Source organism: Equus caballus, chromosome 16, assembly GCF_041296265.1.
Source record: "Equus caballus isolate H_3958 breed thoroughbred chromosome 16, TB-T2T, whole genome shotgun sequence".
In the NCBI taxonomy this organism is placed as follows: Eukaryota; Metazoa; Chordata; class Mammalia; order Perissodactyla; family Equidae; genus Equus; species Equus caballus.
The window spans coordinates 23426098-23442162 of record NC_091699.1 but is presented as its reverse complement, the minus strand read 5'-3'; the positions used below and the strand labels follow the sequence as shown (position 1 = coordinate 23442162).

The 16065-nt window shown below is 37.9% G+C and overlaps 1 protein-coding gene across 10 annotated transcripts in view; it reads left to right on the top strand.

The window, feature by feature from the left end:
- LRRN1 (leucine rich repeat neuronal 1) overlaps positions 1 to 15481 on the top strand; it is a 38565-nt gene extending 23084 nt beyond the window's left edge. For 6 of the 10 annotated variants that reach the window (XM_070238565.1, XM_001496685.6, XM_005600416.4 and 3 more), the window contains one exon: positions 12236 to 15481. In XM_070238565.1, the coding sequence (XP_070094666.1) occupies positions 12511 to 14661 (2151 nt within the window). In that variant the 5' untranslated portion in view covers positions 12236 to 12510 and the 3' untranslated portion in view covers positions 14662 to 15481. Of the gene's footprint in view, positions 1 to 3067; positions 3184 to 10086; positions 10132 to 12235 lie in introns of those variants that run through there. The other 4 variants (XR_011427226.1, XR_011427227.1, XM_070238564.1 and 1 more) reach the window with 3 other exon arrangements.
- The last annotated feature ends 584 nt before the right edge of the window (positions 15482 to 16065 follow it).

Here is a 16065-nt window from a genome sequence, read left to right as displayed (position 1 = left end):
AAACGACCCTGCAGCGAACATTAGATGTAAAACATGAAAAATGTCTATAAGTCTAGAACATACTTCACTATTTGCAAGAAAGTTTCCTGTCTTTCTTGGGCTAACAATTTAATTCTCTTTCCTTATTGTTTATGTCTTTGCATCTAGAGTAACTAAGATTGATATATAAATGTGTTGGTAAATGCCCATCTCTTGTTTTATTTTTTGTTTCTTTGCTTGGGATTTAACTCCTTAGGATTTAGCTCCTTTGGAACACTTGTTTCCAAAACAATTAGGAATGGAAATACTGTGGGTGTCATTCTACCTCTCAGGGTAGAGAGGTATGCACTTCTTAACATAGGGCTTGCAAAGGAGAATCCTTTCAAGAGGCTTACCATTAAATTACAAAATTGAAATCCCAAGTAACTAGCATGCAAAGATTTAATTAGCATTGTCTCGTTAAAATAAATGTGTGACTTTTTTCTTACTTCCAAAAATGACATAGCTTTGAAAGTACATTGTAGAAATGAGCTGAGAAAGAGAGGGCATTGAACTTTGAAGGCAGTCATGTGATACTTGGGGAGTTTGCAGGTTGAGCCTTTTCTGAGTCCTGAGCCCATTGTTTGGTCTGAGGGAAAACGATACCTGCTTATATACCTATATATCATATTAAAACAAAATAAAATGAAAATCTTGGGACCTACCAGATTCTCCCATAAGATTGAATGCAAACCAAACTGCAGAAATATTCGTGTGCCTTTGCTTTAAAACCTTTCTAGCATTCTAGAAATCTGGCTTTACCCAAGGAATAGAGGATGGCTCAGTGGTACCCAAGCTATTTGGCAAAGAGAGAAACCATCCCTAGATCTTCACTGTGATTTGTGGAGCTCCAGTCGTTTGGGAAGAATCTCGATTGCCTTCAAGAGCTGTAAATGCTCCCAGCTAGCTCCCTCCCCATCTATACTTCTGATACTTCATTGACAGTCCCATTCATCAGAGTCCAAGTCGGGGTTCTTTGGGATGATCATGTAGCGTGTGGGAGGTGGTGTTTAGGGCATTGGCTTTGGAGCCAGGCTGTCTCAGTTTGAATCCTGCTCTATCACTTTCTAGCTGTATGTTTGGGGCAAATTACTTGCTATCTCTAGGCATTGGTTTCCTCAGTGTGAAAGAGATGATCATACTGCTTACCTCCCGGGGATGTTGGGAGGAAAAAATAAATCACCAAATAAGGGTTGAATTTTAAAAAAAGGAAAGAAAGAAAAGAAATCTATTCCAGATAATTTTCAGGAAGTGCATTAATTTCCTTATTGGGAGAGTAAATATTAACTTAGGTTTTCAGCACCCAACTTTTAATTTTCTGCGTTGAGAACTTCAAAGAAAATTTATGATGGTTGAGATTCTACTATGTACCAGGAATTGCTTAAGGCAGGTTCCTTCATGACCTGAGAGACAATCTTGAGGAACCCACATGATGTAGATACATAGCTATCATCTTCTAACAGATGAGGAAACCATGGCCCAGAGAGGTGGACTAATTTGTCCAAGGTGCCATAGGTAGTGCCAGGATATGGGCTTAGCTCTCTCTGCCTCTTAAGACTGTACTTTGCTTTTTTTTAAAAAAAATACTGAACACAGTTTCTCTTAAAAAGCCAGAATCAAGCATTTTGCCCCAATCATAAGAAGTACTGCTTACATGAATGCCTTTAAGAGTACAATCCCAGAGAAGAGGCACCAAATACCTAAAATCCTGGAGCGGTGGAGTCATAAGATATCTTCTAGATTTAGCCCAACGTCATCACTCACAGGCAGGGAAGATGGCCAGCATGATGTGAGTTGGAGGCAAACCCAGAACTTAGGACTCGAACCCCCTAACTCTTGGTCCAGTGCTCCAGTGTGTGTACCACACCGCTTCTCAAACTACCTGCAAACCAGTAGGATTCAGAGCTAGATAGCATTAGGGCATGGCCCTATGGCCTTGACCATTGTCTCACTTCAGATCTTGGACAAGTGATAACTTCTTCAAGAAAAGTAGAAATGATCATACTTTATACCATATACATGTAAGTCACTCACTACAGTGGTTGATACACAATAAGTCTTTTATTAAAGTAAGCCTATTAGTAAAGTTTGCTATATTCATAATATTATTATATTATTCATGAGACCTCGCCTATCTTGAATGTCCACTTCCAACTCCTACTCATTATTCAAATCCATTTTACACTTATTATATTTGAATTTCTGTGCCCTTATAGAGTTTGCAAAATACTTCATCACATTAGGAGAAATTTAATTTGTGCATTTTACAAATTAAACTTGCAATTTGGCCGTGCTTATGTAGAATAGATCAGCCATGATGATCAATTCACTGCCATGTTTAAAAAAAAAAAAATCAGTGAACATTGTTTAGCTGACCTGACTTAATTTTTTGGAATAAGTTGGCCATCAGCATGATTGATGGAGCTCTCCACTCTATCCCTGATCTGCCTAAGCAAAGGTCAAGATGGAGGTTATTAAAGAAAACAAGCCACTGCACTCTCCCTAAATTATTAGGATGATGTTTCCCTCTACTTCCAATAAATGGTACCTGATTAATGGACTACTGGAGGCCAACATCCTTCAAAGAGCTTTAGACCCTGCCTAAGTGATCAAAAGTACAAATTTTAACTACACCTAGACTAACCGTAGACTAAGGGAAGCAGTGCCGGGTTCTGTAGAATAAAGGATTGTGCGTTTGGAGAGTGGGAATGGAGTCAAGCTTGGCCTCCAATGTGTGGCCTCACCTCACTAAGGTGTCATCCTCTATAAAATGAGAGGTTTTGTTCGATGTGCCAGGTGATCTCTAAGGCCTTATCCAACACAGTGTGTATTTCTCATATCTCACAAGGAGGCAAGCTTGCTTGCCTTTGATCAGTTGAAGCCAAATCAGAGTCTAAAGTAGATGTTATTCCCCAGGGCTTTTTCCAGAAACACCTTTCCCGACTCCGCCACCCCACCTACTTGGATTTGGATTCATGCCAGCTGGCTCTGTTTGGACTTTTGGCTTTTCAATTTTCTGTCTGTCTGTCTTTCTTTCTTTCTTTTTCAGTTGTCCTTTGTAATTCTTCAGTCCATCCAGTCCAGCCCTGCCCTGTTTACCATGCCTGGCCAACCCTCCTGCAAGGGCTAATATGCTGTCCATGCCCAGCTCCTCTTAGGAGGTGAATGAATTGTGACCCCAGCTTTTATGCTCAGCTTGGAGACCAGCTGTGTCTTTGGGCTTTTCCTGGAGATGGTAGCCGAGACTGCTCCTGCGGTGAGATGGATTTGCCCGGGCCCCAAAGAGGAAGGAAACTGAGGGCGAATCAAAAGATCACTTGTGTCCACCCTCTTCTGTGCACACTAGTGCACTTATTCCGCCCAAGCATACCCGAGAATTTTTGAGACTTTATTAACTAATAATAACAAATACAAGATGAAAAAGGAGAAGAAGAAAAGAAAATTAGGGAGAAGACAATCAAATTTTTCTCCGGGAGCCAGGCAAACCAACACAGAAATTTCAAGTGGTCAGATTAGGAAATGTTGAATTAGGGATCAAGGCATTTGGGTTTTATTTTGTTCCTCTGCCAATTAACTGGGTCATCTTGGATCACCTAGCAGATCTCCAAGGTTCTGCCTGCCTTTAAAAGTAGGTCTTCCGACAGAAAGGAGTGTAAAATGAATTTTTGTAAATGTAATGCTTTCTTAAAAAGCACTAAAGAAGTTTTCTTCAGAGCAAAGATTCACAGTGTCCTACACTGAGTTTGTAATTATAGGTTTTCACATCTGGAGTATTTGCCAATAATATTTCAAAATTTATACCTAATCATCTAGTTATCAAATACTCCCATTAGCTCAGCATTATAGGTGATATTATTATACTTATTTAGAGGTTGCACACTGGCCATAAATGGCCTTAGAAAGCAGAAGGGTTTGGTTTGGCCTGCACAGTTAAAAACATTTTCGGATGCCTTTTGGAGGGCATGCAACACTCCAGCTGTTTACATGACTAGGTTAGACTCAGCTGCCTTCACCTACCTAGCCCCTGGAGGCATTGGAGTTTGAGGTCCTTGGCAAAATTAAATTCCTTGCTTTCATGAAAATTAAATAACAAAAAAGGGGAAAAAAAGGAAAGAAGGGAGAGAGACAGAAAAGGGAGATAAGAAGAAGAAGGAAGAAGGATTACCTCTGAAAATGGCTACAAGTATGGTTTTTCATGACACCAGGAGAATGGGTTGATAAGATGACTCCCTGAGGTTCCTTTGGGCCTGGGAAGCTGTGACTACGTTTTCCCTCAACCTACTTACTCTAAGATAAATAAAATAGGACTCGAATTTACTAGACTTGCTCAAGGTCACCTTGGAAGTTTGTGATGAAGCCAAAATTAAGACTCCCTTTCCTGGCGTCCTCGTTCTGTTGCTCGACCCACTCAGGCGGGCTGCTGAACTGCTGGTTGATGAATAACATGGGCTCTCAGGAGCAGTTGCTTATGCAAAAGAGCCTCAGCAAGCTCCATTATGTCCTTGCAAGGGGATACACTTTATTGTTTCCTTAATGCGTTACGGAGACTGTTATAGCTCTTCCTCCCATACGCACCCTCCATCTGCGATCACTAACACACACTACAGGGTGTTTCGCTTTGGATAATGTGTGAACAAGGAACATAATTTTGGAAAATGGTTGGAGAAAGAAATCTAAGAGTCAGAAAGGGTCAGGGGCCAGACAAAAGTCCAAGAAACTAATGCCTTTAAAAATAGTCAATGCAGATTCAGCCTTCAGAATGCATTTGCAAGACCTTTTTTCCTTCCCCAGAGAAATAAAATATACCCTCCATAAAGACTTTGCTGTAATCTCTCTCTCTGGCTCTACCTGCACTAGCCGTCTACACATTGTTAGAAGGCCTCTGGCCAGCCCCTTTTTAGAACTTGTAGTTGTTAATACCGCAAAAGGCACCCTCTGCTGATTTCAACTGCCCACTCTTTCCTTTCATCCTCAACACCCATAAAAAGACTCAGATCCAATATGAGACATCCAACCTGTAAATAATAATGGCAAACATCTACTGGGCACTTGCTATGTGCCAGGCCCTCTGCCAAAAGCTTTACATTTAACATCTCTGTCGAATTTTCTCACCACCCTTCTAAAATAGGATTTGTCCTCTGCATTTTCTAAAAGAAGGAAACAGACTCAGAAAAAAAGCTTTGATAATTCGTCCAAGGTCACAGAACTGAATTTGAAACCAGGTCTGTTTCTCCTGAAGCCACAGTCTTAGCTCTATGCTAAACTCTTGTTTCAGAAAGCTTGTAGCCTTTGTGAGTCACAATCAGCCACTTGTACCTGCAGCAGAAGTCAGGGTGGCCTCAAGGCACAAGGGGATTCCCTCTGGGAGGTCGATCCTTAGAGTGGCTACATGTTGTTGCCCCCAACCCCACCCCACTCCCTCCCATGAGAGTGGCTAGAGGGAGAATTTTTATTGAGACAATGTATTTTTTTTAACCAAAAGACAAGCTTACTTGAATGAAAATCTCATCTCCCCATTATTCAAGCCGTTCACAAAGGAAGATAAGAAAATTTGAATGCTGTATTAGCCCTGGATCTATGTGGGGGACCAACAGAGCTAAAAGAATGATTTTTCTAAACATGTACATGGTGTGAATTTGGTCACCAAAGAAAGTACACATAAAAGCGCATGTCCTAAGAAGGCATTTTTCTTCATATTTTGGTAATCAATTTTAATTCTTCACGGCTGTGACTACATGTCTGAGATGATGTTAATCTCCAGGTTGGAGGTCTGTATTTCATAATTTGCTTGCCTGCGTAGGATTTTAATTTAGCCCCAGTGTAATATTTGGTCTCTGGACTTCTAACACTTAATTCCAATAATACTGGTTGAAAATATAATGGAAATGGTAAACAATAATAATACTGACTTTTTCTAAACACCTGTCATGCCCAAGGATCTTAAAGAGAGTTGCTTATTCACTCCCTCCCAATAGCCTGCAGAGGGAGCATGAAATTTAATGGCAAACTTGATGAGGTTCCAGAGATTCAAATAAGTTATTTGAGGGCTCACTCTGTGCTGGACTCTTTCCCAGGTTCTGGGCTGAATACCTTCATATAGATTATTTCACTTATTTATCACAATTTTCATATATGAAGTATGCATACTTAGCCTTAATTTTAGCTATGGAAACGGAGACATAATTTACATAGTTTGTATAAGGCAACAAATCTAATAAGTGAAAAAGTCAGAATCTGAATATGGATCACTTGATCTCTCAGGACAGAATTCTTTCTATGAGCTGAGAGCTATCTGGTTTTTAGCATAAATAGAATTCACATAACCATCATATTTTGGTGGTTCCTTATTTCTTTCGCCCAACTCCTTAAGAACTTAGCGCATAGGGATCCTAGCCCGAAGTCCTACCGAATATTGTGATTTTCTTAAACTAACATCCCATCTGACATAATTCCATGGGAAAATGGGGGTCAATGCCAATTCACTGATGGTGATGACCATGCATTCCATTTCCTTTGGAATTTTATATTCAGATCAGAGTGTCCCAAACGCTTTCCACTTCTTATTGGAAAAAGAAGCACCAAATGTAATTATATAATTGTTTGTGGAGCCCTTTGAAATGCGTCCCTTGCCAATGTGGGGCCTTTGAAGTCATGGTTTGTTATTTAAGAGATTGTTTCTTTAAATTGCCAGGCTTGTTTGTGGAACATCATTCTGGTAATTAGCAGGAGATTTTCTTCTCACACTTGACCTACTTAGTTCAGTCAGCACTAGAACGGAGCAATTTCGCTTTTTAAAAATCTATGCCAGTCATTTTTTATTTGTTGCAGAATTTAAGATAATTAATTTGTATGTGTGTGATAAAAGTTGGCCTGAATTATAATGGATTTACTTTTTTATTATCATATAAAAACAGTAAATTTTCCACCTTCCATTTTTTAATTTTGCAGTTCAGTGTGATAAATATATTGACATTGTTGGGCAACAGATCTCTCAAACTTTTTCATCTTGTGAAATTGACACTATACCCATTAAACACTAATACTTCCTCTCCCCTTCCCACAACCCTTGGCAACCACCGTTCTACTTTCCGTTTCTATGATTTTGACTATTTTAGATACTTCATATGAGTAGAATCATACAATATTTGTCCCTTTGTGACTGGGTTATTTCATCTAGTATAATGTCCTTAAAGTTCATCTATATTGTAGTTGTGATATGATTTCCTTTTTTAAGGCTACATAACATTCCATCTTATGTATATGCCATATTTTCTTTCTCTGTTTACCTATCAATGGACATATGGGTTGCTTCTATTTCTTGACTATTGTGAATCATGCCGCAGTAAGCATTGGTGTGCAAATGTCTCTTCAAGATCCTGCTCTGAATTCTTTTGGATATATACCCAGAAGTGGGATTGCTGGATCTTATGTTAATTCTATTTTTAACTTTTTGAGGAACCTCCATACTGTTTTCCATAAGGGATTCACCCTTTTACATTCCCACCAATAGTGCACAAGAGTTCGAGTTTCTCCACATCCTCACCAACACTTATTTCCTGTTTTTTTTGATGGTGGCCATCCTTAAGTGTGTGAGGTGATATTTCATGGTTTTGATTTGTATGTCTCTTGGGGTTAGGGATGTTGAGCATCTTTTCATATACTTATTGGTCATTTGTATCTCTTCTGTGGAGAATTGTCTATTCCAATCCTTTGCCTATTTTTAAATTAGGTTATTTGTTTTTTTGTTGAGTTGTAGTTGTTGCTGTAGAGTTGTAGGCGTTCCTTATATAATCTGGACATTAACCCCTTAGCAGATTTTGATTTGCAAATATTTTCTCCCATTTTGTAGATTGTCTTTTCACTCTGTTGATTGTTTCCTTTGAGATGCAGCAGTTTTTAAGTTTGGTTTAGTCCCATTGGTCTATTTTTGCTTTTGTTGTCTGTGCTTTTGGTGTCATATCCAAGAAATCATGCCAAATCCAATATTCTGAAGCTTTTCCCCTATATTTTCTTATAAGAATTTTCTAGTTTTAAGTCTTGCATTTAGGTCTTTAACCATTTTGAGTTAATTTTTGCATATGGTGTAGGGTAAGGGTCAAACTTCATTCTTTCATCTGTGGATATCCAACACCATTTGTTGAAGAGACTATGCTTTCCTCATTGTGTAGTCTTGGCACTTTTGTCAAAGATCATTTGATCATATACAGAAGAGTTTACTTCTGGGGTCTCTCTTCCATTGGTCTATATGTCTGTCTTAATGCCAGTACCACACCATCTTGATTATTGCTGCGTTGTTGTATGTTTTGAAGTCATGAAGTGTGAGTCCTCCAACTTAGTTCTTTTCCAAGATTGTTTCGTTTTGGCTATTTTGGGTCCCTTGAGAGTCCATATGAATTTTAAGATTTTTTTTCTCTATTTCTGCAAAAATTGCCATGAGATTTTAATAGTAATTGCATTGAATCTGTAGATCACTTTGGGTAGTATGGACATTTTAACAATGTTAAGTCTTCCGATCCACAAACATAGGATGTCTTTCCATTTATTTGTATCTTTTATTTCTTTTAGCAATGTTTTGTCATTTTCAATGTACGTGTTTTTCACCTCCTTGTTAAGTTAATTCCTAAGTATTTTATTCTTTTTGATGCTATTGTAAGTCAGATTATTTTCTAAATTTTGTTTTAGGATTGGTCACTTTTAGTGTATAGAAACAACTGATTTTTATGTGTTTATTTTGTGTCTTACAACTTTGCTGAAATCTTTTATTAGTTTTAACAGTTTGGGGTTTTATATGGCATCTTTAGTGTTTCCTACATATGAGATTATATCATCTGCAAATGGACAGTATTACTTCTTCCTTTCCAATTGGATGCTTTTTATTTCTTTTTCTTGTCTAATTGCTCTGGCTGGGACTTCCAGTACTAAGTTGAATAGAAGTGGCAAGAGTGATCATGCTTGCCCTGTTCCTGATCGTAAAGGAAAAGCTTATACTCTTTCACCATTGAATATGATTTTAGCAGTAGGCTTTTCATATATGGCTTTTATTATGTTGAGGCAGTTTCCTTTATTCCTAATTTCCGTTTATTCCTAGTTTTATCATGAAGGGGTGTTGAATTTTGTCAAATGCATTTTCTGCACCAACTGAGATGATCATGTGGGTTTTGTCATTCATTCTGTTAGTATGATGTATTACACTGATGGATTTTCATATATTGAACCATGCTTGCATTCTTAGTATAAACCCAACTTAGTCATGGTGTATAATCCTTTTAATGCACTGTTGAGTTCAGTTTGCTAGTATTTCGTTGAGGATTTTTGCGTCAATATTCATCAGGGCTATTGGTCCGTAGTTTTCTTCTCTTGTGAAAATGGATTTACTTTTAAACACTGTTAGTTAAGAGCTCCTGAGACATTACTTATGTTTTAAATGTATAAAATGGCTTAAGAACTCTATGAAGCTTTGTTCTATATATAATGTCGTGTTCAAAAATTAGGCAGGGGAAATAAACTAAAGAGAATTTAGAATTGTATACAAATAGAAACATTTTAAGCACCTCCTTTCGTGTTAAGGAAATTTCATTCTCTGCTCCCAAAGGAGCCAAATGCAGGTTTGGAAGAGGAAAATATCTTTCCTCTGTGTTTGATATGATATCTGACATTCTGAGCTTGTGTGGTTTGTTTGTTTGTTTGTTTGTTTGTTTACAGAGGTATTTGTATCAAAGAGAAATTTGATTATTGAAATACAGTTATCTCAAATCAGATAATTTAAACTAAAATGGAGGCATGACTCATGAAACTATTCAAAGTGTAGGCCCATAAAAGATATTTTTCAATGGTAACAGATTGTTCTAGGAGGCTGACACAACTTTAATGCATATTTTACTTCTTGCTATGTTTCTTTAAATTCAGTCAAAACATAAAAATTAGTTGAAATTCCATCCCAGCATTATGAAAAGTAGATTTATTCTTTTGGTTTTCTGTTTTGAATTATGAATAAGGAATAATTCAAATTCCTTTGTGGCAGGAATTTCCTTAACTGAACATTTATTGTGGTCTTTGCACCTGCTTTAGGATTACTCTACGTGGAAACAAAAAGCATGGAATAAATTTGTGGAGGTAATAATTTGTGAAAAATGTTATTCTCTGAGGCGTGTTTTCCTTTTATGGAATTTCCTGATAAAAGTCAGAATCAGGTAGTTTTATAATATTGAAAAGTTTTGCACATACATGATACATGGCAAAGTAACCAGATTAGGGAGGATCCCAATGTGGTTCCTCCCCGTAGAGTATAGCAGTTACCCAGCATTATGCAATACATTCACTTCCTTCTCCTCCCTCCAACTTGCCAGGTCTGGATTGGATGATTTTTTTAAATTCCATCTTGTTAAACCAGTATCTAGGCTTGCATATTTTGTAAACCAACAACCACAAAAAAAATCTAGAACTTTTCTTTCCTTCTACCAAAATATGACAAATATAGAACTTTTAAGACTGGCTATTTGTATTGTTATACTTCTTCATCAATCACTAGGATAACTATTTTTCAAAGTAAAAAGATAATAGCAGCTCATAGGAATTGAGAGCTTGCTATGTGTTGAGTGCTAAGCTTCAGGCACATTACGTGCTCTATTTTATTGAATCGACAGTAATCTTCTGAGGATAAAGAAAACACTAGTCTCTTAAATTCCTTTAATACTCAAAGCTGAAGTTCATTACAGAAAGACAAGTGTAACGAAAAAGACCACTCTATTTTTAATACCTTAGCAAGTGACTGGACTAGTCTTGGGAAAGCAAGACAGATTCTGGATCCATGATGGCTTTTACACCTGAGTGGAATCTGGAAAACTAGAACCATTAACTACTAATACTATCTTTACAAGCAGGTGAGCAATACATATTTGACCTTAGAAGACCTTATTAAAACCAGTAGATGATGGCTAAATAAAATCAAATGTCCCAGCTTTGCTTCTTTGACTTGTCCTCCAACAAGCACTATTTAGCTAAAACTGAAATCGATATGAGATATAATAAGGTGATAATAAATATAATTAACTTCTACAAGCTTTAATATCTTCCAGGCACTACACTAAGAGCCTTACATAGATTCCTTTAATTCTCTTTAATCTTATGAGACAGAGGTACTTTTATGACAGACCCTATATTATAGTTGAAGAAGCTGAGGCTTCAAGAGGTTAAATAACATATCCAATATCTCCATGGTCTATAGCTACTAAGTGGTCGGTGACATTCCCATGAGACTGATGAAATTATACATATGAGATATATATCTGAGTATAAATATGTTTGTGTTTGGGGTGGGGGGGTTGTTTCATCTTTTTTGATGAGGAAGATTGTCACTGAGCTAACATCTGTGCCAATCTTCCTCTATTTTGTATGTGGGACACCACCATAGTGTGGCTTGATAAGCAATGTGTAGGTCCATGCCCAGAATCTGGACCAGTGAACCCTGGGCCGCTGAAGCAGAGTGTGCGAACTTAACCACTACAGCACCGAGCCAACCCCAATATGTTTGTGTTTTTAATGAAGATCAGTGGTATAACAGAGTAGAGTCCTTTTACTATTTTATTTGGTTAAGATCAGATGTGGCTATTAGAATATAAGAAAAAGTGATATTTTCCTTTTGTAGTTGTGTTAAATTAACTTTTTGCATAAGGATAATTGAGCTAGAAAAGCATTGGCTGAATATGTCCACAGAATGTACGATTTGGAAAAGGCAGACTTGCTGAAAACAAATGAGGTGTTAATTAAAATATAAATAAATAAATATGACCATAAAAATAACCAAAGCTGCCTTTCATGTTTTGCTTTTGACATTTGATTTTTTTGAACCATAAATATAATGTAGTTTCTAATGTAGTTTAGATACTAAGTATGTACTAATAGTGAGGTTTCACCTTTGTTTTTAAAGAAATGGCATCTGTGGGTTTTTCTGAGTATTCCTATTAAGTGTGTGTATGTGTTTGATGATTTTACCCAATAATACAAGCAGTCCCAATTTAATTGTAAAAGTGGTAACCAGTTTTAGGGCAGTAAGTGGAATCTAGTAAAAGTGCCCTGCAATTTAAAAGCTTTTTTAGTTATTTTGAACATTCTGTTATTAGATTTGTAAGTGATTATGCCTTTTTAGTAGACAAAAGAAAGGCTTTAATGTCGAAAGTATGTGGAATAAACGTACTGTCTGTCCTAATCTGATTTTCAGGCACATCTCCAGACTTTGATTTGGCTGAAGTAACTTATACCACAGAGCCGTGGGCATGCCTGGAATTGAGAGGCACAGATGAAAGACTCCAAATTGCCTTTTGAAAACTCCAGAAGACTATCCCTTCGGACTCTGGAATTCTACACATCTCAACAGAGACTTCGCTTGAATGTTTACATTTTCTGCTTGCTGGGCTACATACATAGCACTATTTAGTGTTCACCTTTTGTTAAAATTTACGAGTGTCAGGGGTCGAGCTTGCTCAGCAAGCCAGCATGGCTAGGATGTGCTTTGTTGTAGCAGCTTGCCAGTTGGTGCTGGGCTTGCTAATGACTTCATTAACTGGGTCTTCCCTACAAAACAGCGAGTGCCCACAACTTTGCGTGTGTGAAATTAGGCCCTGGTTCACCCCACAGTCAACATACAGAGAAGCCACCACCGTTGATTGCAATGATCTCCGCTTAACCAGGATTCCCAGCAACCTGTCCAGCGATACACAAGTGCTTCTCCTACAGAGCAATAACATCGCCAAGACCGTGGATGAGCTGCAGCAGCTTTTCAACTTGACTGAGCTAGATTTCTCCCAGAACAACTTTACAAATATTAAGGAGGTAGGGCTGGCCAACCTGACCCAGCTCACTACTCTACACTTGGAGGAAAATCAGATTACGGAAATGACTGATTACTGTCTGCAAGATCTCAGCAACCTTCAAGAACTCTACATCAACCATAACCAGATTAGCACTATTTCTGCTAATGCTTTTTCAGGCTTAAAAAATCTTTTAAGGCTCCACCTGAACTCTAACAAATTGAAAGTTATTGATAGCCGCTGGTTTGATTCAACACCCAACCTGGAAATTCTCATGATTGGGGAAAATCCTGTGATTGGAATTCTGGATATGAACTTCAAACCCCTCTCAAATTTGAGGAGCTTGGTTTTGGCAGGAATGTATCTCACCGATATTCCTGGCAATGCCCTGGTGGGCTTGGATAGCCTCGAGAGTCTGTCTTTTTATGATAACAAACTGATCAAAGTCCCTCAACTTGCTCTGCAAAAAGTTCCAAATTTGAAATTCTTAGACCTCAACAAAAACCCCATCCACAAAATCCAAGAAGGGGACTTCAAGAATATGCTTCGGTTAAAAGAACTGGGAATCAACAACATGGGGGAACTCGTCTCTGTGGACCGCTATGCCCTGGATAACTTGCCTGAACTCACAAAGCTAGAAGCCACCAATAACCCCAAATTATCCTACATCCACCGCTTGGCTTTTCGAAGTGTTCCTGCCCTGGAAAGCTTGATGTTGAACAACAATGCCTTGAATGCCGTTTACCAAAAGACGGTAGAATCCCTTCCCAATCTGCGTGAGATCAGCATCCACAGCAACCCCCTGAGATGTGATTGTGTCATCCACTGGATTAACTCCAACAAGACAAACATCCGCTTCATGGAGCCCTTATCCATGTTCTGTGCCATGCCGCCCGAATATAGAGGGCAGCAGGTAAAGGAAGTTTTAATCCAGGATTCAAGTGAACAGTGCCTCCCAATGATCTCTCACGACACATTCCCAAATCATTTAAACATGGATATTGGCACAACAGTTTTCCTAGACTGTCGGGCCATGGCTGAGCCAGAACCTGAAATTTACTGGGTCACTCCCCTTGGAAATAAGATAACTGTGGAAACCCTTTCAGACAAATACAAGCTAAGTAGTGAAGGTACCTTGGAAATATCGAACATGCAAATTGAAGACTCAGGAAGATACACCTGTGTTGCCCAGAATGTCGAAGGGGCAGACACTCGCGTGGTGACAATTAAGGTTAATGGAACCCTTCTAGATGGTACCCAGGTGCTGAAAATATATGTCAAACAGACAGAATCTCATTCCATTTTAGTGTCCTGGAAAGTTAATTCCAATGTCATGACGTCAAACTTGAAATGGTCATCTGCCACCATGAAGGTTGACAACCCCCACATAACATATACTGCCAGGGTCCCAGTAGATGTTCATGAGTACAACCTAACACATCTGCAACCTTCCACAGATTACGAAGTGTGTCTCACAGTGTCCAATATTCATCAGCAGACTCAAAAGTCATGTGTTAATGTCACAACCAAAAATGCTGCCTTCGCACTGGACATTTCTGATCAAGAAACCAGTACAGCCCTTGCTGCAGTAATGGGGTCCATGTTTGCCGTCATTAGCCTTGCGTCCATTGCTGTGTACATTGCCAAAAGATTTAAGAGAAAAAACTACCACCATTCATTAAAAAAGTATATGCAAAAGACCTCTTCGATCCCACTAAATGAGCTATACCCACCACTCATTAACCTCTGGGAAGGTGACAGCGAGAAAGACAAAGATGGTTCTGCAGACACCAAGCCAACCCAGGTTGACACATCCAGAAGCTATTACATGTGGTAACTCAGTGGATATTTTGCTTCTGGTAGTAAGGAGCACAAAGACGTTTTTGCTTTATTCTGCAAAAGTAACAAGTTGAAGACTTTTGTATTTTTGACTTTGCTAGTTTGTGGCAGAGTGGAGAGGACGGGTGGATATTTCAAATTTTTTTAGTATAGCGTATCGCAAGGGTTTGACACGACTGGCAGCATCTCTAGGCTTCCAGTTTGTGTTTGGTTTTTATTCTTATCATTATTATGATTATTATTATTATATTATTATTATTATTTTGTTTTAGTTGTTGTGCTAAACTCAATAATGCTGTTCTAACTACAATGCTCAATAAAATGATTAATGACAGGTTGGGGTTCCCCTGCGCTTTTACCAGTAGCATGACCCCTACTTCTGAAGCCATCACTAGAAAATACCGTGTCCTCCAAAAAGCTAACCGACAGTTGTGAAGCAGCATTGAACCTTTTGTAGCAATCTGGTCTACAGACTTTTAACTCAAGAAGCTAAGGCTAGACTTGTTACCTTGTTGAATGATGTTAGTTGACTGTACTGTAATGTTGTATCAACTGAATTGAAGGTTTGCCTTTGAACAATGACTTTTCTTTTTTTGTAATAGTTAAAGAGGCTTAGAACAAGCTAACAGGCAATAGAAATATGTATATCAGATTTTTTAATGTAACAACCTACATGTTAATTGTTACCTTATTCTTTTTATCTTTAGTAGACACTTTTAAAAGAAAAGACAATAATTTTGTTGTGTTTAACTCACCAACATGTGGTGTATAATGAAGACAGAACTACAATAAATTAGTTTTGTTCTGATTTTTTAGAACACTTGCAATAATGTATCATTTATACTTCTTGCTAGTTGCAGTGGTGATAGTTTTCACATCCCTAAAAACAACCACTAAAATAAATCAGCTACGGAATCTTGCTTTTTAAAATTAGGCCCTAAAAAGTTTTGAATTCTTTCTCTAAGGGAAGAAATATCTATTTTAATGAAGATCTTTTAATGAACAGGATTTCTGTATTTTAAATATTACTGACCAGAACTTAATGGAGGGAAAAGTTGATATGAAGAAAAAAGGTATATTACTGTATCCCATGCATAACTAAACAAGGCAAAATATAGATACATACATACACACATACATGGCATATGTCACATTCCTTTTCCGTAAGAGTTTTGTTAAAATCTGATATCTTTTTAGTAGTACCCATACTTCCCATCAAAGTCTAAATCATAGAGCTATGTAGTATTCCAAAATGTATTACATGTTGTTTTTTAACAGCTGTCTATATGCTTAGATCCATATTACTCCATATATCAGTGTAGAGATATCTGCTGAGACAAGTAAATGATTAATAGAAATCAGAACGACTTCTTTACAATTGGCATGTCTCATCCAAATAATA